Genomic DNA, 26,918 nt, shown 5'->3' with positions numbered 1-26,918 from the left:
CCGTTCCTTCTCCAGCTCATTTTACAGATGGGGAAACTGAGGCAAACAGGGAGAAGTGACTTGTCCAGTCTGAGGAAGGTGAAACTTGCTTGTGGAAACAATGAAGTGCAGTCTGGCTTTTCCCTAGGGCCAATCACAGATTATATTCCAGCCAGACTTTCCTGTTGACATTGGCCATCTAATCATTTGCCAAGTGTAAAAACTACCTGCCAAATACCTTTTGGAATTCTCTTCCCCAGTCCTGGACACAGGTGTATAGTCCTAAGGCTCTGGACCTGGAGTAAGGAAGACTGAGATTCAAGTACTACCTCAGACACTTCTAGCTGTGTAACTCAGGGCAAGCTATTTAAATCTCTACATGGCTCAGTTTCCTCATCTGTAGGATGGGTCAACGCATACATGGAATAAAGGATTCTGACTTCTAAGGTTTTTTGCAGCTCTGAACCTAGGATTCTAGTCTCATTAGCTGTTCTGTAGATTATTGAAATAGTCTTCAAACTCCTACCTCTCCCTTTCCAACACCTACTCTACATAGATGACATCTTAATGTATAGATTCGACCACTTTATTTCCCTTTCTTATCTCTCTCTCCCCTTTCCAATGCCTGTGACAAAATCTTAATGCATACCTCCAACCACTTCCCTTCCCTTTTCCCCCTCTCTCCCCTTTCCAACCCCTGCTCTACATAAATGACAAAATCTTCATGCATAGAAGGACCACTTGACTTCCCTTCTCAAAAAATCCTCAGTGGCCCATCGTTGTTCATGGGATGAAATATAAAATCCTTAGCTTGGTATATGAGGCACTTCATAATCTAGCCTTGGTCTACCTTTCAATTAATCTATGTGCATTTATTAAGTGCCTGCTATGTGCTAGAGACTGAGTACCCAGAGGATACAGAGAAAGGTAAAAGATGGTCCCTGCCCTCAAGAAGCTTACAGTCTAACAGGAGAGAGAATGTGACAGCATTTCCAGCATTACTCCATGCTCAAGCCAAATTAGCTGCTCTCTCACTTTTCTTCTTACCTTCTCTGCCTTGTGCATGCCTGAAGTGCATCTCTTCCATGTTTTTGCTTATTGAAGACCCAATGTAGGGGTCACCTCTGCTATGAAGCCCTCTCTAATGGCTGCCCCACTCTATTTGAAAATGGTCTTCAAGGGCAGCAGGTGGCTGAGTTCAGAATCCATTCTCAGATGCTAACTAGCTGTGTAAGTCACTTCTCCCTGTTTGTCTCAGTTTGCCTCATCTGTAAAATGAGCTGGAAAAGGAATGAACAAAATCCTCCAGTATCTTTGCCAAGAAAAGAGGTCGCAAAGAATCAGACACAACTGAAATAGCTCAACAACTCTCTCCTCAAACTTCATAATTTGTTCTGAATCTCTCATTTGTTCTAATCACATTCTACCTTAAGCCATGTTAGTTTTATGTGTATGTCCACAGCTCTTTTATTAACCTGCTTTGAGGCCAGAAGTTGTGTTGTTTGATCCCCAAGGCTTGGCACAAGGAGCCAACCACTTATTTAGCAAATACTTATTTTTTTATTATAGCTTTTTATTTACAAAACATATGCATGGGTATTTTTTCAATACTGACCCTTGCAAAAACTTCTGTTCCAAATTTTCCCCTCCTTCCCTTCACCCCCTCCCCTAGATGGCAGGTATTCCAATATATGTTAAAAATATGTGTTAAATCCAATATATGTATACATATCCCTACAGTTATCTTTAGCAAATACTTATTGAATTAAATTGGAATGTGTGATGTAATTTAGGACTCTTAGAGCTATGTGAAATCAATAGTGGATAGAACTAGACTCAGAGTTAAGAAGGGCTAAGTTCAAATCCTGCCTTAGTGACTTAATATGTGATCCTGAACAAGGCACTTAATTTCTGTGCATCAGTTTCCTTATCTGTACAAAGAAAGATTTGGACCCAATGGCTTCTAAAGTCCCTACTAGTTAGGGACATAGTTTAAATCTATGATCCTATAAATAGAAGAACTGGCCACTAACAGCTTAGAAAACTCATCTTTGCACAGTTCCTGCTGCACCTTTGGCTGTTTGATGATTATAAAAGATTACATAAATCTTCATTACATACTCAATACTACCTTCTCTTCTATGGTCCAGATCAATGACACCTCCTCCAGGGGTATGCTGATAAATGTATAGCAGCCAAATTTCTGGGAGAAATATATATATGAGAGAATGAAAGACAGAGAGAACAAGAGAGAGAGAGAGAGAGAGAGAGAGAGAGAGAGAGAGAGAGAGAGAGAGAAAGAGAGAGAGAGAGAGAGAGGCAGAGAGAAACAGAGGCAGAGAGAGAGAGAGACAGAGAGAGAAGAGGGAGATAGACAGAGAGAGACAGAGAAGAGAGAGAAAGAGAGAGACAGAGGCACAGAGAGAGAGAGAGAGAGGAGAGAGACAGAGACAGAGACAGAGGCAGAGAGAGAAGAGGGAGACAGAGAGAGACAGAGAAGAGAGAGACAGAGAGAGACAGAGAGACAGAGACAAAGAGAGAGACAGAGGCACAGAAAGAGAGACAGAGGCAGAGAGAGAGAGAGGAGAGAGACAGAGACAGAGACAGAGGCAGAGAGAGAAGAGGGAGACAGACAGAGAGAGACAGAGAAGAGAGAGACAGAGAGAGACAGACAGAGAGACAGAGACAAAGAGAGAGACAGAGGCACAGAGAGAGAGGCAGAGGCAGAGAGAGAGAGAGAGAAGAGAGAGACAGAGACAGACAGAGACAGAGAGAGACAGAGACAGAGAGAGAGAGAGACAGAGACAGAGAGAGAGAGAGAGAGAGAGAGAGAGAGAGAGAGAAGAGAGAGAGAAAGACAAAGAGAGAGAGAAAGACAAAAAGAGAAAGAGAGAGTGTGAGTGTATGGGGTAGGCATTTAATAAATATTTGTTTAATTGGATATTTCCCATATTTGGTGAGAGAAAAGAGAGAGAGAGCACATTTTAAAATTTAATCTCCATTAATAACATTTTTTCTCATCCCTTTTCAAAGTCTAAACAATAGAGCAACGATATAAGAAGCCCTGATTTGTAGTGTTTGCCTATTTCTGGTGTGTAAATGTTCACACTGAAAATTTAAGAACCAGTTGAGCCAGTTGATCATTGCAAAGTTGAAGCTTTGCAGTCCACAGTTACCTCTCATAACCCCTATTATCTGTAGCAAACAATGAGCATAAATATGGGAATTTATCCTGTCTCCCCATCTAGCCTAAAAGTTCGGTGATCACAGGAACCATATTTTATATATCTTCATACCCTCAGTGTCTAGCACAATATAGGGCACAATGTAAATATTTGTTGATTGATTATGTGGTTACATTTCTCTTGGCCATTCAGAGACCTGTCTCTCTGATATTGCACCTCAGGCTATTACTTATGCTTTCTTTACCTCATGGTATCTGAGGCTTTGGAAGTCTCAAGTGATCCTATGTTCAGGGAACCATCAAGGATCTATTACACAATGGGAAAGGTGGGAGAAGGAAGGGAGAAGATCCTTGGTACAATGGAAAAACATGGGATTTGGAGTCAGAGGTGCTTCTGTCATTGATTACCTTTAATACTTTGGATAAAGGAAAGCAGCATCTGGGGAGGGACAGGTAGGTGACACCATAGTGCCCAGAGCTCTGGGCCTGGAATCGGGAAGACTCATCTTCACACGAGTTCAAATCTGGCTTCAGACACTTATTAGCTGGGTGAACCTGGGCAAATCCTGCCTTAGTGACTTAATATGTGATCCTGAACAAGGCACTTAATTTCTGTGCATCAGTTTCCTTATCTGTACAAAGAAAGATTTGGACCCAATGGCTTCTAAAGTCCCTACTAGTTTTAAATCTATGATCCTATAAATAGAAGAACTGGCCACTAACAGCTTTACCCTGTTTGCCTCATAGGTAAAATGAGCAAATGGCAAACCACTCCACTGTGCTGGCCAAGAAAATTCCAAATGAGGTCACAAAGTTGGAAACAAAACCAACTCACTAATAATAACAACAAAAAAAACTATAGCCAACTCATGTAATTTCTCAAAGCTTCAGTTTCCTCCTCTATAAAATAAGGAAGTTGGACAAGATATTCCTTGTAAGGTTTCTTCTGGAAGCAGTCAAGGGTCCTATGATCTTCCATGTCTCTTGGGAGAAAAGGGACCTCAAGACTGAATTTCAACAACAAATCTATTTGCTCCACCATGTCTGCCTGTGCACTGATTGGATTCTTGATATTACCTCTTTAGAGAAAATAAAAGTAAGCTTTTTTTTAAAGGTTTTTAATGACCAATCATTAATTTTCTGTTCACAGCTCAACCATGGTCCACCAGGTGGCAAAGGAAACATTACATGATATATCAAAGATTACTAGAGTGTAAAATTCCATGAAGATAAAAGATACGCATTATTTGAACTTTATACCTCCTTCAGGTGCTAGCCTGTGCAAAGCACAGGTCAGGAATTTAATAAATATTTGTTTAATTGAATTGAAATGGATATTTTCCATATTTGGTGAGAAAAAAGCAAACTGGAATGCATCCATTTTTGTCATAGCCAAATGGGAAATTCAAGATCCACGTGTTGGGGGATCGGGTCTGTTTCCAGCTTGATTGAAAGTCAGGTGGCTGTCATGTGGTTTTGATCAGATCCCCTACTTTTTCCTGCTGTCTTTTTATCCATCAGCAACCTCGAAAATCAAGCAATTCCATCATTCTTCCATGTTCCTCTTCCTTCCCTTGAGACTTTGGAGAATGAGGGAGTTAGCAGTTCTCAGTGTATGTGGAGTTGTCTCTAGCAGAGACAGAAATGGGTGGGAATGAGATGTGTGTGTGTTTCAGGCTTGCTCTCGTGCCAGAGCTGATTCTAGGCCTGGAATAACTTGATTAGGGCATTGACCACTGTGCCATCTTTGACTGAGTTGGAGGACAGGAAAAGGGAGCCCATGAAATAAACTTTGTACCCCTTATTTGAGTGGGGGCCTATATGAAGGGAGAACTAAATATAATGAGGTGAGATCAAGAGTCTCTGAGGCTAGACTGATGTGGTTCTGATAGCATTCTCTTCCCCAGATCCCTCTGGGGGACAGAAATGGGTTCTTGTTGGAAAGTAAGAGTCCAGGGCTCCTGGCTCTTGTCTGCAAACACCAGTTTACCTGGGGTACTAGTATCCATGGATGGAGAGATTCAGGGCTCTCCTGAACCACTGACGAGGGAGGGATTAAGTGTTGCTCAAGGGGGGCAACCCAGGTCCCGCTAGCCCTGGCTGCTCTTGGACAAGTAAGCCACCAGTGCCACCACCACTGCAATGTAGACACCAGTGCCAAGGGTGATGGAGAGGATGGCCAGGAAGAGGGCCCGTCGAGAAGTTGTGCTGGCCAGGTGAAAGTCCCCTTTGGAGATGGCCTTGCTGGTCTAGGAAAAGGAAGACACACAAATAAGACCACCATTCCTCTGGAGCCATCCTTCCCGGGCTGCTTGAGGATGGGAGTGAAAGCAGTGCAAACCCATGAGGGAAAGAATGTCATTCCCCAGGGATTCGTCCTTCTTTTGGCCATTCTCTAAAAAATCCCCGATTTAAGCCAACCAGAGGGACAGGGCTGAATCACTTGAGTAGATGGGTGCCATTAAAAATGGGATGAGGCAATTTGGGGGGAAAGATAGGGAAGGGCCATTCCTATTTGTCTCCAATTAGGTATGATGTCTTGGATAATTTATACAGCACTCCCTTCACCTCCAGCAGTTACCCAAGTGAAGTCATGTTTGAAAAAAGACACCTTAAACTATCAAGAGTAGCTTGGAATGGGAAAAGAATACCTTAACAAATAATTTTGTTGGGTTGTGGGGAGGAGAAGACACTGAGAAAATGAAAGAGCATAGTCCCATATGCTACAAAACCAATATGGAGATTGTTGAAGAGTTGGCTGTACACATATATAATCTTTCTCTCTCCCTCCTTTGTTCCCTCTGTTCCTCCCTCTCTGTTCCTCCCTCTTTTCCTCCCTCCCTTCTTCTCTCTCTACGTCTCTCTTTCTGCTGTCTCTCTGTCTCTCTCTCTTTCTGCTGTCTCTCTCTCTCTGTCTCTGTCTCTTTTTTTGCTGTCTCTCTCTCTCTGTGTCTCTGTCTCTCTTCCTCGCCACATATCTCTACATACACACACACACACACACACACACACACACACACACACATATATGTATATCTATCTATCTGTTTATCATCTATCTATCTACAGTTATAGTTAGTTATTTCTCAGGTTTTTACTAGACACAGCTGAGACAATCTCTTCCCAGCCCAGAATTACCATTCCCAGGACTAGGAGTTATTATTGCCCAATTCACAGCCCTCCTGAGGCCCCATTACCTGGGTGTAGAAGGCACTAAGATGTAAAGACCTGACTTCCCTACATGGTGTAAAGCACAGCCGGGATGGTCCTTTCATTTGAAAAAAAAAAGTCATGCTCCCTCGTGCAAATGAGCCTTACCCTTTGTGAGAAGTAGAAGGCAGCAATGCCCAAAGGCCAGAAGCAGCAGAGCATGGAGAAGATGGCTAGCCCGAGGTGGTCCCGAGGTGGGAGAGTCAGAAAACCATCTTCGCTCTCACTGGCACTGGAGGAGTCACTCTAGAAGAGAGCAGGAGGGCCATTAGGCTGTCTAAGCCCGACATCCTGCCTCAGGAGGCAGGAAGGAAAGAGAAAGGGTCCCAGAAATCTAAACTAAGCCTGAGGATGAGAATATCTTTGATATTGGGTCCCAGATTTGAGATATTTGTTTTTCAGTGTTTGCCCTATTTTCCCTTTAGGATGGGGATTCTCAACATTTTATGCCATGAGCCCCTCTAGCAGTCTAATAAAATATGTATTCAGTTTTATCTTTTCTCCCAATTCCCTCTACCCTTTCTGCCATTCATTGAGAAGGCAGAAAATAGAAAAATATTTTTAAATGCATAAGATACATAGAACCCAATTATATTAAAATAGTTACCAAAATAATAATAATAAAAAGTCAGAGATTCCCTGAGGTCTAATCACGGGATCCTTCGGGGTTAGAACTTGTGCCTCAGAGTATTCTCTTGTATCCTATCTTTTACATAAAGTAGGAGTCAGCCTTGGGTGACCTGGGTTTAAATGTCAGCTCTGGTTGTTGTTCATCCTTCATTCTGGGAGAGGACCCATAACATTAGGAGGGTGACTTGCTTGTGAATTGCATTAAGGCAGAACTATGCAGTCATTAGCTTCCAATTCTAATAGATTAGTGATGGAGAGAGCCATCTACATCCAGAAAGAGGACTGTGGGGACTGAATGTGGATCACAACATAGTAGTTTCACTTTTTGTTTTTGTTGTTGTTTGCTTGTTTTTTCTCTTTCATTTTTTTTCTTTTTGACCTGATTTTTCTTGCTTAACATGATGAATATGGAAATAGGTTTAGAAAAACTGTAGATGTTTAATATATATTGGATTATTTACTGTCTGGGGATGGGGGAAGTGGGAAGGGAGAGAAAAAATATGGAACACAAGTTTTTTCAAGAGTGAATGCTGAAAATTATCTTTGCGTGTATTTTGAAAAATAAAGTTATTTTTAAAAAATACTTTAAAAAAATCATTAGTTTCATTCTCTCCTACAGAATTATCAGAGTCCAGTAGCAAGATATAGACCAGAACAACTGGCTCTCAGCTCTTAATATATGCTGATGGGGTGACCTGGCCTGAAATGCACCCCTTCCCTTTAATTCTTCCTCATTGAGTTTTTCAGTTTAAGATGTAGCTCAGGCACCATCATTTGTATGAAACTTTTCCTGATTGCCCACAAGTCCTGGTGTTCTTTCCTCCTAAACTACATTGACTTTGACTGCTTTTGTATATATTTGTATTATTTATTTTACATTTATACTCTGTATATTTTATATGGATTTGGCTTCCTCATTAGAATGTGAGCTCATTACAAGTAGGGATAGCTTTATTCTTTGTACTTTTATTCTTATTGCCTGACATTAAATAGTAAGTGCTTAAAAATATTTGTGGACTGATTGATTATGAGGAAATCTTAAGTTAGATAATTTTGAGTGATAATGATGATAATGATAATAATGCAGGAGAAGGAGTTCTCGGTGAATGAATCCCCATGAGGATCTCTTCTGTTCTGGGGCTCTGGAGGGGCTGTTATGGAAGGCTGACCCAATGGCCTCTCAATTGCTAACATATATCCCAAAGAGGAACAGCCTAACAAAACAATTTTCTATCCTGACTCTACTACATAGGATACTTGGGGAACACACTCCCTATTGGATTTCAAGAATGTTCTAGGTCATGACAATCCTGAAAAGTGGGAGCCTGGGATGGAGGTGCTCCCCACCGCTGGATCCTTGGACCCAAATAACCAGGGGCTAATTCCACCCTGCGTCCATGGGCAGCCTCTTCAGATCTCCTAGATACGCAGCTTCTTAAACTTCCCCACTCTCGAATCCTTTTTGCCCAAGAAATGTTTACATGACCCCAGGTATATAAAATAGGTATACAAATCAAATATTAATAAGATATCACAATAAATCATAATTCTGTGATCCCCACATTCAGTTATGTGAATGAGGGACTTAGGTGGAGTTGCAATCCACCATTTAAGAGAAACTTGGGCTGGGACAACCTCTGATCCAGCTCCAGAGATGTGCCAGGTTGAATGACAGCTTAAGAAGCTAAGACTGTTGTCTTAGTTTAGGGGACAGCAGCATTTTCAAAAGAGAAGTTGATATATGGCATAGTATGCAAATAGTCTAGTGTTTCCCATGAATACACACAGAGAGCAACAGAGTAGGAAGCTTTAGATATGAATAGCAACTATTTCAGAAATGAAAGCTGGGAGAATTTAAGCCATTTACCCAAATTTACACAGTGATGAACAGAGGCAGAGACAGAACTCTATTGTCCAAGCCCAGTGGATGCTTCGGCCTTCTTTCCTCACCCCACAACTTCCCATCGAACTCACCTCATCATCATCTTCTTCCTCCACCTCCAGAAACTCATCTTCCACTTCAAAGGATACTGTCTGAATCTTGGCCTCCTCTTCAGTCTGGCCGGGTTTCTGGATTTCTTCGGGGGGACAGGCTTGGAACTCCTTGCCTTCGGTGAAGGTGGTCTCACAGCTCTCTCCTTTCCACTCCTTCGTTTTGTCCTTCATGAGGAGAAAGTTGGACCCGTACAGTGCCTCGACAGCCAGCTGCAGGGACCCCGCGTCTAACAGCTGGTGGGCTCTGGCCTGGCCAGCTCCGCCGAAGAAGTAGGAGTAGAGCTTCTGCTGGCAGTCCCAAGTCGGGGAGTCCTCCCGGAATGGGTACGAGTTGGCGAGGTGACCGTTGCTCCTGGCCAGCAGCGGGTTGTGCACGTCGTTGAGGCTCTCCATGTTCGCAGGGGGGCGAGTAGAGGGGCTGGCGATGCGAGTGTTTGGCTGAGGGGCAGCTGGGGGTGGGAGTGATGCCTTCAAGAAGCCTGCTGGAAGAGGGAGACAGACTCAGTGGTGGGTTCAAGAGTCATTCGGTCGTTAGTAGAGAAGAAAACCTTGTTTCAGGGATACAGTCCTAGGCTTTATAGCTAGGACTTTTTAGTGCTTTGGCTACTCATGCCTTAGGGGTAGTAGCTAGGTGGCAGAGAAAAGAGTCAAGATTTATCTTCTGAGTTCAAAGCTAACCTTGGACACTTCCTGGCTGTGTGACTGTGAGCAGATCACTTAGCCCATTTGCCTCAGTTTCCTCATCTGTAAATAAACTGAAGAAGGAAATGGCAAACCACTCTAGTACTTCTGCCAGGAGAACCCCAAAAGGGGACACCGAAAGTCAGATGTGACTGAACACCAACAATTCTTGGATGGGAACCCATCTATTGATATGGCATGTGCTGATTTCTACCTCATAACAAGTTCTACAGAGGGGAGACCAGGTTTCCTGAGCCCAGGGTCCTAAGCTTGGTTAGTCAAAAATGGTGATAGGATCAGGTCAGTGTACATAAGAGGCGTTCAATAAATGCTTGTTGAATCAAGAAGTGACTCTGGGCAGATTTCACATTGCTCTGACGTCAGGGATCCTAGCAAGGGAATAGGAGAGGGTAAGCCTTCCCTGATTCCAGGGACAAAGATGGCTGAGGGACGATTGTGGAAGAAATGGAATTAAAGAATTTGGGGTCATAGGATCATAGATCTAGGACCAGAAGGGATTTAACAGGCCTCCTAATCCAAACATTTTCTAGAAAAGGAAACAGAGGTTCCAAAAAATTTAAAAGTGATAATAAATGGCAGAAGTGAGGTTTGAACTTGAGCCCCACAACTCTGAGTTCACTAGGAATATTCAATACTTTTTAATATTAAATCACATTGCCTTCAAGAAGCCTGATGAATGTGGAAATATGTTTAGAAAAGTTGCACATGTTTAACCTATATTGGATTACTTGCTGTCTAGGGAATGGGGGAGTGGGGAGGGAGGGAAAAATATGGATGGGATGGATGAATTTGGGCAGATACCCCTACTTCCCCTGGGCTTCAATTTCCTCATCTATATAAAAAGGGGAAGAGACAGAGGAAGAGTTGGATGAGATGGCTTCTCAGATAACTTTCAGCTTTGTGATTCTTTATGGACAGAAAGACATAGGGCAGAGCCAAGGTGTTATCAATGACCTATGGAACATGGTTAGTTCCTATTGTCCTGAGCTTATGAGACATCAACAACAATCACTGTGAGGTTCTTTGGATAGAACAAATCTATCTGTGTCTTCTTAAAAGCTTGGCTTCAAGTTTAGCCAAATTCAGTGTCATTCTCTCCACTTCTTTTTCCTAACTGGGATCTTAGTAAGAGGGAGGAGAGAGGAGAGGCAAAGAAAAAGAGCAATTGAAATTGAAATTTCTTTGCCCAGTACCAGATCCAAGAGTTATCCCTTTCCCCTTCCTCTACCCATATTTATATAACCCAAGTTTGGGAAAGTTTCCTGTTTATTTTCTCCACCAAGAGTAGAGGAATGAACCAAACTTCTGATTAATACATATTTTTGAACATCTACAGTATGCACAGGACAAGGTGTAGGATAAAGAAGAAATAAATGAATTGTTTCCCATCTTGAGGAAGTTAGAGGATGGATCTAGGCAATGATGACTGGTTTTAAAGCTGGAAGAAACCTTGGAGGAAATCACATTCTTTCCTCTTCACCATCTCTATAACCCTGCCATCTTCCTTCCCACCCCACAGAAACTTCTACCCTGTGGTCCCTGCTTTCCTAATTGTTGCCACCTCTCCCAGACCACTATCCCAAGAAAAACCCCACTTGTGTTTCACTTCCCTCCTGATTACAGCTAACTTCTCTGTAACCTTAACAATCTCTTTGCCTTTCCCCCCACACCCACAATCTCAGTGGGTGTTCTCCCTCCATCTCTATAGTTCTGAAACAATGACCCATGGTCAGATCAACTCTGCCATTATTTCTGGATGAGATGGATCAGTCTACTCCCTTACATCCCAGTGATCATCTCTGTAATTTTCTAGACCACAGGTAGGGAAACTTTCTTCTGCCAGGGGCCATTTGGATCTTTATAACATTATGCATGGGTCACACAAAATTATTTGCTTATAGAACTCAAATAGTAGAATACTGTTGTACCTAGCTTTCAGTTCATAATTATCCCATTTCCTTAGCAAATGATTTTGACCTGCAGGCAGGATGTTCCCCACCCCAGTTCTAGACCAAAGCACTTGGCTACTGTTCTCAGTCATATATTGTTATCCCCTTTAAAATGTAAACTCCTTGAGAGATTAACTGTTTATATATACCTGATACAGGTAAACCTCATACGCTCACCTGGTTAAGGCATTATGGAAGAGATGAGGGCAAACTCGAGCATTCGTTAGGAAGGAAACTACTCTGGAGAAGCAGCATTAGCAGCCAGCCAGACTGAAAGGCAGATCTATTTCAACATGATCTGGGTGAAAATGTGGGGATTGGCCAGCAATTGCTGTGTATGGCTACTGACTCAGGGATGGATACTACTGGGATCACCAGAAGTAATGAATCATTGCTTCTCTGCATGGCTCCTGCTGGTGAGGGGCTGAGTTTTTCCTGCTACAGGAGGAACAGATGGAGCTGGAGGGGAGCCGAGGTTGCAGTGGCTGCCATAAACCAGCTGAATGTGTGGGGAATTAGCAGGGGTTTCACACCAGGCTTCAGAGAGCATTTTCCTCTCTGAGCAAGGAGGGATTGGGCAGGAGTTCTGACCTGGTCTTGGGTAAGGATGGCATGGGAATGAAATCTCCAGAGGGATCACTGAGTCGCTGTCCTGGGTTTTCAATCTGTAAGAAAGTCAGAAAACCCTCACAATGAAATCTGGGCCATCCCATGCTACCAGGGTTTTCAGAAGTGACCAATTCTCCTTCCTCCAAGTCATTTTCTGAAAAAGTCTTCTCTTTTCTTTTTTCTTTTTGACAACCAGGGTTAGGTGACCTGTGCAGGGTCACACAGCTAGTAAATATCTGAGGCTGAATTTGAACTAAGGATTTCCTGACTCCAGGTCTTTGATACTCTATCCACTGGACCACCTAGCTTCCCATAGGTCTAGGAATAGAATACAGTTTTTGAAAAGTACCCAGGTGTCTAGTCTTACAACTTAGATGTCATCCTCAACTTCTTATTCCCTCTCCCCAGATGGCCAAGTCTTGTCCTGTCATTTGCATCTGCAGTAACATCTCTTATTTAAGTCCCCTTCTCTCTTTTGACATTGCAACTGCCTTGGTGGAGGTCTTCATATCATCTCACAGCTATACTTTTGCAGTAGCCTGCTGGTTAAATCTCCTTGCCGCAAATCTCTTTCCTCAAACATTTGGCTGTTGGTGACCTTTCTAAAATGCAGCTCTGACCATATCATCCTCCCTGCTATTCAATAAATTGCACCGGCTTCCTGTCATCTCCAGGAGCAAACAAAATCTTCCCCTGTGCTTTTATAACTTGGCCTCTTCCTTACCTTTCTGGGATTTTTGTACTTTAATTCCCTCTTTGTATTCTATGATTCTGTGACAGTGGTCTGCGGGATATTCCATGTCCTGACTCCAAGCCTTTTCATTGACTGTCCCCTGTGCTAGGTAAGCTTTCTCTTTTTGTCTTCTTGTCCTGGCTTCCCCAAATTCCTTCAAGTCTCAGATAAAATCTCACCTACAAAAATCTTTCCAAAGTCCTACTTAACTTTATTGCCTCCCTTCTGAGGCCTTTGGGTACTATAGTACACTGGACCTAGAGTCAGGAGGACTCACCTTCCTGAATTGAAATCCAGCCCCAGACACTGATTAGTTATGTGCTTCTGGACGTCATTTTACCCTGTTTGCCTCCATTTCCTCATTTGTAAAATGAGCTGGAAAAGGAAATTGCAGACCACTCAGTATCTCTGCCAAAGAAATTCCAAATGGGGTTGCAAAGAGTTGGACACAACTGAAAAATGACTGAACAACCATGCCAGGCACATAGTAGGTGCTTAATAAATGCTTAATAAACTGGCTCTGGAGGCAAAAGACCTAGATTCAGATCCTGCCTCTGATATTCAATCTCTGTGTCAGCTTGGGCAAATCACTTTCCTGGATCCCAATTTCCTCATCTTTAAAATAAAAGAGGGCTAGATTAGAGGGCCTTTTAGAGCTAGAAGGGATTCCTTACAGCAACCTTTCAAAGTAGAAAGTGCAAGTATTCTTAACCCCCTTTTACAGATGAGAAAACTGAGGCACAAGCAGTAAAATGACCTACCTATGTTCATACAGCTAGGATCTGGTAGATCCAGAATTCAAACTAAGGACCCTACAATCAAACTCAGTATTCTTTCCCTTACAATTTTTTCATTGTAGATGTCCTAAGTTGAGGTATCCTATATTGGGCAAATAGTAGTCCTTGCAACTAGCTGATGCTGTACATTGAATTATGGTCTCCCTTATAGGCAATTATAGGCATTTCACTAACATTGGAAATCAGAAGGCCCAAGGTTCCATTCCAGGCTCTGCTACTGACCTGGGGCAAATTAACTTTACTGGGACTCTGGTTTTCTCATCTGTAAAAAAATATTTTTTGGGGAGGGCAACAACCTGGGATAGATGAGCTCTAAAGTAATTTATAGCTCTAACTCTTTGATTTCATGGTTCTGTGTGATGAAAAGAAGGGTCAAAAATAGCTGGAAGCACTGTGGTCCCATCTTGGAGACCAGGGCCCAGGGACTGTCTCAAGAGAGCACTAAAATTTCATTCCAGCCCATTTAGAGGTTATATGGCCCTCCAACATGAATTGAAACCCTAATTCATTTTACAAGCAATTTAACAATTAGATATGATATCTCTATCAAAAATTTAGAGTTGGAGTTTCAGAGGAAATTTCACCTACTCTGAAAAAGGTGACCTTGGCAAGTGATTATTCAGTCTTTGAAGTTCTCCTGTGAAGACTGCCACCTGCCACCTGTCCATTTTGGGACAACTCTAATTATTAAGAATTTTTCCCTAATACCAAGCCTAAATTTTCCTCTTTACAACTTCTACCCGGTCAGTCTTCCTAGTTCTTCCCTTTAAAGACAAATAGAACAAATATAACATCTCTTTCATATAGTGGAGCCTTCCAACATTTGCTGATTTTAGGGAGTGAAGCTATATCTCTGGGCTGACTTCTGATTATGTTGCTTGGTCTGAAAGGTGGGAAAGGACAGTGAGTTAGACACAGGAAGAGGCAGCCAGACCAGGTTTCCTGGGACAAAGAATACAAATCCACTTATGATATCTTCCCCTACCTTATATTTCCATTTCCTAACCCCAAACACATAATAACAACTACCCAGGGCAGGGAAAGGGAAAGAAACCACTAATTCCTCATTAATCACCTACTTCATTGAGATGAATCATTTAAAGTCCTTTTCTTTTCTAAATGTCAACAATGATTTATTTTGAGTCATTTTTAAAAAATCATGTCTGATTCTTTGTAACCCTATTTGGGGTTTTCTTGGCAGGGATACTGGAGTATTTTGCCATTTCCTTCTCCAGCTTATTTTACAGATGAGACAATTGAGGCAAACAGGATTAAGTGACTTGGCCAGAGTCACACAGCAAAAGTGTCTGAAGCCAGATTTGAATTCAGGAAGATGAGACTTCCCGATTCCAAGCCTAGTATAACTCTATCCACTGTGCCACCTGAAAAGTAGTTTATATTTCTTACCTTGAATTTCTATATACCTACATCTATCTGTCACTTCATATAATCGCATTTGCTCCTCCCAACAACCCTATTTTTCAATAAGAAAATTGATCCTGAAAGAAGTTGTAATTTTTGTAGCTAGTGAGTGTTTGATTAGGATTTGAATTCAGGTCTTCCTGATTTCCAATCAGACACTCTATTATATAGCCTAGCTTCTTCTACAGATGCAAGTATCTCCTTAAGCTGCAGCTACATCAAACCTGTAGCAGGTCTCTTTTCTGTTCTGTATTATTGGGGTGAAAAGGGCACTAACTCCATGGCATTAGTTATTCTACAGTACCAGAGATTGGGCCATAATATCTTCCTCCAGACACCCACAGCCTTTGGAGTTATCCCAGAGAAGAGAGCAAGAGGTAGGGCCTAAATTGTAGCATTTAGTGCTAAAAGATATCTTAGAGAACATAATAACTATCATTAATATAACACTTTTACTTTTGCAAATATAATCTATTTTTATCCCCAAAATAGAATCCTGGGAGGTAGGTGCTTTTATTATTTCTGTTTTTCAGATGAGAAAGCTGAGGCAGATGGAAGTTACCCAGAGCCATCTAGCTAGTATCAGAAATCTTAGAAATTGTAATTTTCCTGTAAATTTCCTAGTCCCAGGATTCTATCCACCATGTTGTCTAGGTACCTTTTAGGCACCTACATCTAGAATAATGTGTTCATTTTTCAGGTAAGAGAACTGAAAATGGCCTTATCAGTAAAATATTAAATTAATTAACCAAAATCATAGGTTTCACCTAGATCCTCTGACTCCAAGGCAGGGAATTTTCTATTGTACCCTCCTAACTTCTCTAGCAGCTAGAAGAAGCCTGAGAGATTATCTAATATCACCTCATGGATATGCTGTATTTTCTGGACTTTATACCTTCATTCCTCATGTCTAGATTCAGGAAAGTGACAGTCCTGCCATATGCCCTGCCCTGGTAAAGCTTCATTCAACGAGAGGACTGTTCCTCAGTTCTAGGTGTGATATATTAGAAAAGATGTTGGGGAACAGTCAATGTGTGCCATTCAGAATGTTGAGTAGAATCTGGAACAGCTCCAGAGTCAGGTAAAAAAATTGGAATTTTTAGCCTTCAGGGAAAAAAAGACTTAGGTTGAAATGAGGAAGCTCTAAAAAAGTATTTGAAGGGCTGTAATATGGAAGAATAGATATTCTATTTGGCTCTACTGAGAAGAGAGAGGAACAATGGGTAGAAATTGCAGGGATTTAAGGTGAGTTAATTCTGGGGATAGTGAGTTCTTCATTGGAGGTCTTCAAAGAGAATCAAGAAGATCATTGACATCATGGATGATGTCTTGACTTTCCAATAATTGGATTTAAGTAAGGCAGAGTTGAACAAAGTCATCAATTTTACTTCCTTTGGCTGACTTATCAAAGTCCAATGGCAGGTCAAAAATCAAGATGTCTTAAGATGATTGGAGATGCAGTGAATGACCTTGGCACTCTGAATTTTAATCAAGCTCCAAGTGCTCCATGGCTCCTGCATCAGTTGCCTTCATGGCACTTGGAATACTGTTCTCATCTGCCAGGGGAAGTCTTTAAATATTTAATTGGGGTAAATATTTAATTAACTCACCAATAGGCCTGTTGGTTACCCTCAACCTGGTTTGGCTTGTCTGTTGAGACACATTACCAGGATGCAGCTGCTTCTTGCTGTAGTTTCTTGGAGCCATTGGTAAGAATTGCTAAAAGGTGTATTTCAAATGTGGTTGAGCAGTTTTGAAATGGGCTTGCACTTCTGATGTGCATTAATTCACTGTCAAAGTGGGGACTGGAACCCAGCTCTCTTGACACTGTCTGGTTCACCATTACATGTTATTTCCTGAGATCAAGGTTGCCGTAGGGACAGTCATCATAGCAAGTATCATGGGTTGTTGGGAAAGTCTAAAAGCTTTAAAATAAAGGATTTGCTCATTTGCTCTAGAATATACAGTGTGTGTGTGTGTGTGTGTGTGTGTGTGTGTGTGTGTGTGTGTGTGTGACTATTGAGTTTCAGTCCATCAAAGCATCCGTGTCAGCCCCAAGCTCAGGCTTATTGGAGACCAGGCTGCCTTTTCTAAAAGAAACAATCCTCTCTCTGCATTTCTCTCTACATGTTGACTAAAGTCTGTCAGAAATGCTCTTATGCATGTTCTAAGCAATTACAGGGAGATAGACTGAATGATACAGTTTACTCTGTCAGCTAGGGAAACTTTGCTTAGAACAATTTCCAATTAACCTTTATTATAGTATCACAGATGATGAGAAAACATAGTCAATGAAATGTTGATTTTCAGTGATGCTTTTGTAATACCTAATGAAAGGAAACAATGATAACATGATTCTTAGTAATAAAAATAGAAAGCATTTATATAGCTCTTTAAGGCTTATAAAGTGCTTTATGCATGTAATCACATTTGTTTTGTATAATACACCTGTAAGATAGGAGTTACTTGTACTCTCTATAACACTCTTATGAGATAGGTGCCATTGTACCCATTTTACAGATATGAAGAAATTGAGCCAAAGTAAGTTTAAAGTGGACTTGTACAGAATCATATAGTTTGTATCTAAGGCAGGATTCAAATTCAGTCTTTCTGTTCCTAGGTCCACTGATTTATCCATTGTACCACCTACCACCCTGAAACATTTATCTTCCACATTTAGGATCTTTAGATTTTAATATTTTGGTCTAGATTTTTTTCTTGAAACAGAAAGTCTTCCTTTAACTGACCAAGGAGTCATTCAGACTGCAACCAGTCCCTTGTTGTTGGGTTCCATGACAATGCAAAAGAGAAAAAGAAGGAAGATGAAGTATTAAAAAGATGATTTTTGAGAGGAAAATCATAATATCATAGAGATAGAATTATGGGGTATTTTAGAAGTCATCTGGGCAGCTGGGTATAGAAGTGAATAGAATTTGGAACTGGAATCAGAAATACCTTCCTGAGTTTAAATCTGACCTCGGATATGTTTTATTTTTTAAATTTAAATTTATTTATTTATTGCTGAGGAAAAATAGGAGCTAAGTAACTTGCCCAGGGTCATACAACTAAGAAGTATTAAGTATTTGAGGCCATATTTCAACTCAGGTCCTCCTGATTTGAGGGCCAGTGCTCTTGGATATTTCTTTGTCTGTGTAACTCTGAGCAAGTCACTTAACCCTATTTGCCTCAGTTTACTCATCTGTAAAATGGGCTGGAGAAGGAAATGGCAAATCCTAAATGGAGTCACTCAGAGTCAATCACAACTGAAAAATGACTAAAGAATAACAGAATTCTTTTAGCCCTTATTTTTAGATAGAATTTTGAATTTCAAGTTAGCAAAATAACATTTGAATTCTACCTCAGACAATTCCAGGATGATCCTGCACCATGAAATCTCTCTCAACATCAGTTTGCTCATTTGTAAAATAGAGCATCTACCTCACATGATTATTAGGATCTAGTAAGATAGAATATGTGAAGTGTTTGCAAATCTTAAAATAATAAACAGATGTAATTAATTATTAATTAATAAAATAAATGCTATTTATTATTTTTCAGATATGAAAACAGGTTCAAAGTGGTTTTGCTGAAGCTGATAAATGAAAGAACTAAGATTCAAGCTAGCTTCACACATACACACACACACACACACACACACACACACACACACACACACATACAGAGCACATAATCTAGTGTTTCCTTCCTCCTCATTATATCTTATCACCTTTCAATGTATTTATTTTTGTATTTGAGTATTCAGTGTATGAATATCAATGAGGTGAGTACAAAGATATGCTGGTAAATATTTAACAATTGGCTCTTAGAGAGGAAAATATAGGGACTTTTAAGATTACTCTCCATGAACAATTTCTCCTTGCTTTCTTAAGTCTAGATAATCAATAGAATAATAAATCAAGCCCTGATTGGAGCATTTGCTACTTTCTGAAGTGTAAATAAATGCTCAAGCAGACTCCAGCACAGTATTGGGTGGAGAGGAGAGGGAGGAAGGATGTATGTAGAATACCACAAAGCAAGGTGATAATAGCTAGCAGCAACTGAATAGTCACTTAAAAACTCACTCCCAAATGAGAGCCATTATCTTCTTTTAGAGATTTACAGGTCAGGTTCCCCAGAAGCCTAGTCATACCGGAAGCAAAGAATAAGAACTGATTTAATTCCTAAGTACTAGCTTGAAAAGGAGCTGTCAGAGAGGCTTATGTGAGTGCCCAGATCTGTCACTGGAAATTTTGCCACTTGGGGCAAGAGGCAAAAAAAATACTCTGATATTCTTAATTAAAGGAAAAGGGGAAGACAGACTCCAGGACAACAGTGCAAGGTATCAGGGGAAGGAGCGTACATAGATCATCTCAGAGCTTCCAATCCAACAAACATTTATGAACATATTTGTGTGTGTGTACATATTCATATCTACCTACCTATCTTTCCATCCATTTACGCATCCATCTATGTATCTATCTAAAAGGCACTGGGAATATGAAGCAACATGAAAAAGAGCTCCTCTCCTCAAGGAATTGCCTTATACTGGGGAATAAAACACGTGGATAAATGTATATATATTTGGTAACTTAAAATGAAGACGGCACCAGCAACTAAAAGGAACAAGAAAGACTTCCCTTAGAAAATAGTGTATGGGTTGTATCTTGAAGGAAGACAAGAACTCTAAAAGGTGAAGATGAGGATGGAGTACACTGCAGCTTTAAATGTCAAGCTAAAAGACTTATATTTTAGCCTAGAGACAATAGAGAGCAAATGAAGGTTCTTGAGCAGAATAGTGACATGATAAGATATAATGGAAGATGGAAGAAGGGGAAAGCTGGAAACAGAGAGACAAATTAGGAAGCTACTACAATACTAATGATAGGTGATAAAGATCTGAATTAGTATTGTAGCCATATTAGTGAAGAGAAGGGGATGGATGTATAAAATGTGGAGACAGAATTGATAATGCCTGGCAAATGATAAGATCTAGCAGATGAAAAGAGGGAAAGGTGCAGGATAACCCCGAAGTCAGAAAGATGAATGACTGGAAGGATGATGGTACTCTCAACAAAAGCATAAAAATTAGAAAGATGGGGAATTGGGGAGAGGGAGTGAGTGAGAAATGAGTTTTGTTTTGGACACACTGGATTTCTGATACCTTTGAGACATTGAGTTAGAAATGCCTAATCTGTATGTAGTTAGTATTGTGGGACTGGAGTTCAGAGGAGAGAATGTAGAGATAAGGATAGAGATAGAGATTGGAACTGATTTCTTGGATATAGGAAACTCTAGAATAAGAAAACTAATTCTACCAATGTAAGTTGGTAAATGTCTTTACTAAAGATGACATTCTCAAAGATTAAGCGACTTGATCAAGATGACAATACCAGCATTATTAGAGGAGGGACTTGATTTCAAGTCCTTTTGGTTTTAAGGTGACCTTCTTTCCACTTGATAAACTGGATTGGGGCTGGCTAAATAGATTTGGGAGTCATCTGCAAAGAGACAATAATTGAACCAATGAGAATTGATGAGATTACCAAGAGAGCATGTAGAGATTTACCAAGAAAAATGGGAAATGGAAAAGGTTGTGTCACTAAAATTTAGACAACACTTAAAATCCAGGAGGAAGGGCTAGTCATCATGGCAAAAGAGTTAAAGAGAGGTCAAGAAGGATGAAGAGTAAGACAGTTATTGGATTTAGCAATACAGAAGTGCTAGATAACTAATACTTTGGAAAGAACTGCTTTAGTTAAATGAGGAGGTCAGAAGCCAGACTGCTAGAATTAAGAAATAAGTAGGAAAAGATTTAGAGATAAAGAAGTAAGTAGCAGAAGATGTAGAAGTAATAAATGTAGATAGCTTTTTCCAGGAGTTTGGCTACAAAGGAGAAAAAAGTTATTGAAGCATAGTTTCCTATTTTAAACAATCCCAGTATCTGGGATAGTCCCATAAAATACCTGCATTTCCAGGTCTGGCAGGAATATATCAGTCTAATAATTCAGCAGTTAGGCACCAATTCCACAGCAACCTGCCAGGAAATATTTTCATGGAATGGCAGAAAGAGTGCTGGATTTGGGACCAGTATACCTGGTTTCAAATCCTAGCTTTGCCACATATTAGCCCTGTGACTTTGGAGAAAGTCAACCTACCTTTTGGGGTTTCAGTTTTCTCATCTATCCAAAAAAAGAAGTTATGCTAGACCAGAGGCGCTTAGTTTATTTTTCTGCCATATACCCCTTTGGCATTATGATGAAGCTTTATAGACCTCTTCTCAGAATAATGTTTTTAATAATTGAAAGAAATGCTTGTCTAATTGGAAATTAGTGACTTTTCCAGCATTCTCATATTTTACTTCCTTTCACATTCTCTACTCTCCGGTGATACTGGCCACCTTGTTATTCCTTAAAAAATACACTCATCTCCCAACTAAACAGTTCACTGACTGTGTTCTTTGTCTGGAATTCTCTTCCTCCTCATTCCTGGTTTCCCTAGTTTCCTTCAAATCTTAACTAGTTCCACTTTTTATAAGAAGCCTTTTCTAATCATCCTTAATCTTAGACCTTTAAGACTCTGTGAACTTCCCTTCCCCTTATGTTTTGTTTGTACATAATTATTTGCATGTTATTTCTTCCATTAGACTATGAGCTTTTTGGAGAGGGGATGGGGAAGGTGTTTTTCTTTGTATCTCCAGCATTTAGCAGTTGTGCCCAGTCTGTAGTAAAGCCTTCAGAGCTCCTATTGATATGATCAGTCACAATGAAACACACTGTGTACTGACCTCAACATTGTGATGTCATCTTGGTTCTTTTTGAGCAGGAAGGACAAAGAGCAACAATTTAGCACATTGCCTGATACATAGAAGATGCTTAATAAATACTTTTTGTTTTTACATGTGATTCCTCACCCCCCTCCATGTTCGTGGACTCCTTGTATTCATAGACCCTTGGAGGAATCTATGGATACTAAGAACCCTTTGCTAGGTTTTCTTTAAAGTCTCTTTTAACTGAAATGTCTTTGTCCCTACCCCTCTAATCAAAATTGGGGGATAAGGAGTATTTGTGTGTAGGTATGACCCCTACTCCAAAATGGGGATCCCCTCCCCAATAAGCCCTGGAATCGACAAGGGTGAAATTGCTCGGAGCTTTGGAAAAGTGGCACCATGTACGCTCACCAGTCAAATTGGTCAATTTCCAGGCAGTCACCAAATCTTTATTCTCACTGATAAAAACCTTGTTTTTTCACTGAAGCAGTTCCTTCCCAACCACTTAAAGGCAGAGTGGCGCATCTAATGGTGGGAAATAGCACATCAGGCCCATAGGGTGAGGAAGAGGATGTGACAGAGGGAGAAATGGGAGGAGGGGAAGCAAAGAGAGAAGGAAAACAGAAGGAGCAATGAGGAGAATTCCAGTGGCTATACTAGGGTCAGGAAAACAATTTTCTGTAAGGTCAGGGGACTATGTCCTAGGTGGGATGATAACTGAGTTCCTTGTAAAGGAAGGAAAACAGAAACAATGTTAGGGAATTTAACAACCTTTTTTCATCCAGAGACAGAAGCAGTGTCTTTGTCCTAACAATGATGTTTTCCCTCCTCTGAAAGATGTCCCTCCAAAAATGTAGATGTACCAGCTCTTTATCTTAGCATTGTTTAGGGGAAAGAGGACTGAGGTAAGAAATCATAACACTTAAGATCTGATGTCATTCTGTGTAACTTTGGGCATGTCATTAAAAAAACAAAGAAACCTCTGAGCCTCAGTTTTTTCCTCTATAAAATGGGAAGGAGAACGTCTGCCCTGCCTATCTCACAGCTTTGTCCCAAATTATATAAGGGGTGTGAAAACACTTTGTAAAATGTCATACAAATTTAAGGTCTCGGTAATGTGCAGTTGTCCTCAGATGATCTCTGCTACTGTCTTTTTCTCTCTGTAGAAATGCTAAGCTTTCCATTGTGGATGGTTAGGAAATGAACAGGTTTGGATCTGGGGCAGTTATTACAGGTGCCCTTCATCCTGCCAGTTGCTACTGGCGCTCTCTTTGCCTTGTCTGCAGGAAGACAGACAAGAGTAGCCCAATCCCTTATTACCAGCTACAGGTAAACAGTCCTAAAGACTGATCATGTGGAAAATAAGGCCCAGCACTCTTGGCTTTCTCTTGCTACTGTTTTACTGCAAAGATTAGTGACTCTCCATTATCTGGGGGAGATCTTATTCTCAATAGCTCTACACAGACAGCTGTAAATCAGGCCTTTTTAAAAGAACTAACACTGGGAAAGGGTAGGGAAAGCTGGTTCCCCAACACTGGATGTGTTTTGGCAGATCAACTGGGGAGGGCATCCATATGGATTGATTACTCAGCACCTCCCAAGAACTAATTAATGAGAGTTTGAGTGTCTGTCAAGGCCTGCTACTCTTTTATGGAATTATTATTGGAAAAAAACTCTTTTTTTTTTCAAGAGGAGAATTCCCTAGGGAATAATCCTTTCTTTTCCTTTCCCCATTTTTCATGGCCTCTCTGCCTGGAAAAAATGGATTCTATCAAGCCTGAGTTTGAGATGAGGCCTCTACAAGAATGAAGCTAATTGCTTCAAGATCATCCTTTGACTCTTGGATGTGCTGAGGTTGGGGGTTTATTTAGCTATTGGTTCTACCAACAGTGCTTTAGGAGCAAGAGGGAACAGAGGATATTTAAGTACAGGGTCCTTGTTCCCTCTAATCTCTTCAAGTCAGGACATTCAAGACATTGATGGTTTTCTTGAAAAGTCACTCTAAGGAAATAGTGGGAACCAGTTAAGAAAATAGTAGGAAAATAATTTATTTTTCTATAGCCTGTAACTCTTTTCTATTCTTTTTTTAGACTGCTCAATTACTCAATGCAATAATAACTCACTCCTAAGATTGAATTAAAAAGCTACTCTTAACCTGTTTTTCATTTCTATATTCAGAATAAACTTGGTAATCCATATAGTCAGAGCAACTTTAAAGAGAATCTTTGATTCTGTAGAGTGCAAGTTGGATCATATAATCCAACTCTCCTACTTTACAAATGAAGAAATTGAGGCTCAGAAAAGTCTACTATTAGAGTCAGGAACCAGGCCTCATCAATGTGCTAACATAGGACTCTCAGAATAAGTTTTCCCCTATGAAACCTCCTCTCTACATGAAAATATGGTTTTACAGATTCTGCTAAACCAGAGGGATCAATAGTAATTTAAGTGAGGAGATAGTAAGGCTGGCTGGCCAGAATACCTTGTCTAGAAATTGTCTGTGTTACTATTGATCCAATATTGAAAATATATTTGATATTTCAAAATTTTAAGATAGAGCTTCAGATTGACAATTTTCCTGGGGGCACTGGTGTCAACCTGCAAATGATTTATCCCTCTGTGAATAAATCAAAGTGAGTGGAGCTGATAACTGGGATAGAATTGGTGATCTAGAGAGTAAAAGTGACTTGCCCATGATCACTCAGCTAATAATAGGGCAATTGAACCAAATCTTCTGAATTCAGTACTCTTTCCACCATACTACTGTTTGTCTTAAATTTAGCTGGACTTAGGCTTCTGGCCTGGTCATATAAATGTTTCAGAGCAAGAAAGGAATCCTAGACAGTGTAAAACTAAAAAATATCATCATGCTTTAGTACACAGAATGTGTATTGGACCACATTTTCTAGAACTATAGTTAAAACAAAGCCTTCTAGTCCCCTAAGATTGTTTAGGAAGTGAAATACTACATTGGAGAAATAGAGCTTTTCGGCTGCAGGACCACAAATTTAATCCCAGACATCCTTCCCCTCCCCCCCCAAGATTCCAAATATCCTACCTGGACCATGTTTTCCCCTTGGATTCAGTTGTAGACCAAAAAGGAACATGCTATGGGGGAAGGGGGGAAGAGGAGGAATACAGGAATTGCCGTTCAACCCTTGAGGATAAAAAGAGGTAAGCTTGATTTGTATTGGAAGAGGGTGAGGAGTTCTAAAAGAGTTACTGGGCCAAAGCCCAATTGCCACTGTCCTATAAGAGAGGTAGTTAATATTCTGACTATCCACCTTTTGTCTGTGAGTCTATCTGAAGAACTCAAAGCATTTTTGCAAGCATGTGTTTATTGTACTTTACCACACCTGAAGAAAAAAGAAAGAATTAAAGATCCCTTCTTCATTATTCAAAGGGAAAAATTGTGGCACAGAGAGGTTGGATGCTTTGCCCGTATCACACAGCATCTAGATGTCTAGCAGTTAACAGTTATCCTGATTCCCTATCTCTTCATTGTTTACAAAAAGGGCTAATGTGAAGAAGGGAAGGATGATTTAGGAATTTTGAAGAGACAGAGCGAACCTTAGTTCTTCTGCTGAGAAATCAGTAAATCCTAACACAACTGGCCTCCTGCTTTGCTCCTGCAGGTGATATATGTGAATCACACTCCAGGAGAAAGGTACCAAACTCTAACTAGCCATTTTCTGACCTGCTGGGTCAGGTGGGGGTGAAAGGTGAAGTGACTGGGGAGCATTTTGCTATTGCAGATTTGGGAGGGCAAAACTGTCCAAGGGAGCCAGAGATGCTATGGTTCTGAAGACAGGCACGGGGAAGTCAGAAAAGGGGAAGAGATTCATAGTCTCTCTATCTCTGTCTCTGTCTCTGTCTCTCTCTCTCTCTTTCTCTCTCTCTTTTCTCCCTTCACCCCCCCCCCCCTCTCGTCTTCCACCACCTACTCCGGAATGGTAGAAAGGAGATGGTAGGAAGGAGTGACAAAGGTTGGGGTTTTGTATTTGACCTGTCTAAATGGTTGAGGCTAGCCCGATCTGGGTCTGGGTCACAAGGCATCCTACTCGGGTCACTAGGTGAGTCCTGGACTGAAGACGGGGTGCCAGATCTTGACTCCATGTGTGTCTCTGTCCCCCCCTCGACCGCTCCCTGGCTAGACTATCTCACTCCTAAGAGGCTGGGGGTAGGTAATGTATCCAGAAAGGAAAGAGGACCGCAAGAGTCTTCCTGGTCCAGAGCGCTGTCCCGCCCTGCCGCGCCGCCGCCCCCAAGCGAAGGCGCTCACCTCATGCGTGTCTCCCCGTCCAGCTCGCCGCCCCGCCCCAGGACAGTCCCTTACCTGGTGGGTGGCGTAGGTTCCCGCCTCCACCGGACTGAGGAGCCGCAATCCAGACATGGTCCTCTCGTCCCCGGGTGCCCCTGCCTCCCCCAGTGGGCTAGAGCTCTCTGGCTTCCAGCTCAGCTCGGCGCCGCCGCCGCACGCTCCAGCACCGCGGACAGCTCCCCCCAGCAGGCAGCCGGGCGCTCCCCTGGCCCAGTCACCCTCCTTAATCGACGCCGGCTCTTCCCAGCCTGATCTGGGGAGTCCCGCATTACTGCCCCCGGGGCCGCTGTTTTACACAGTGGTCTCTCCACCGATCTGCCCTCAGGCCCCGGACTGGGAGACTGCTCAAATCACAGCCCGCGCTCTCCGACTTATAGGCGAAGCCGAGAAGGGTCCCTCCTCCTCCTCTCCTGCTTCCTCCCTCCCCATCTCGACTGCGCTGTCTCTCTTGTGTTTTCCCCAAACCACCCCGCCTCCGCCCCCTTTCCTTCCCCCCTCCCCCAAGATTGTAATCCTGAGGGAATGGCGGGGAAAGGGGCAACTCTGAGTATGGGAAGTCACTGAAGTACCCTCCCCCACAGAAGGGGATTGGGGGCGCAGGCTGTCAGGTTAGAGTTGGCC

General features: G+C 41.5%; 1 protein-coding gene across 2 annotated transcripts; it reads right to left on the bottom strand.

Annotated features, from left to right (window-relative positions):
* Positions 1-5,253: 5,253 nt before the first annotated feature.
* SYNDIG1L (synapse differentiation inducing 1 like) lies at positions 5,254-26,710 on the bottom strand. Of its 2 annotated transcripts, none has more exons than XM_051977607.1 (4): positions 26,313-26,710; positions 8,978-9,480; positions 6,482-6,619; positions 5,254-5,412 (listed from the first exon to the last, which is right to left on the bottom strand). In XM_051977607.1, exons 2-4 carry the CDS (start codon positions 9,389-9,391, stop codon positions 5,254-5,256), a joined length of 711 nt encoding a protein of 236 aa, XP_051833567.1. In that variant the 5' UTR covers positions 9,392-9,480; positions 26,313-26,710. The 2 variants fall into 2 exon arrangements, with proteins under 2 accessions (XP_051833567.1, XP_051833568.1); XM_051977608.1 differs by having other exon boundaries at positions 8,978-9,477.
* Between the last annotated feature and the right edge of the window lie 208 nt (positions 26,711-26,918).

The sequence above is a fragment of the Antechinus flavipes genome, chromosome 2 (genome assembly GCF_016432865.1).
Source record: "Antechinus flavipes isolate AdamAnt ecotype Samford, QLD, Australia chromosome 2, AdamAnt_v2, whole genome shotgun sequence".
Classification (NCBI taxonomy): Eukaryota; Metazoa; Chordata; class Mammalia; order Dasyuromorphia; family Dasyuridae; genus Antechinus; species Antechinus flavipes.
Note: the sequence above shows the minus strand (reverse complement) of the source record. Positions and strands in the feature narration are given on the sequence as shown.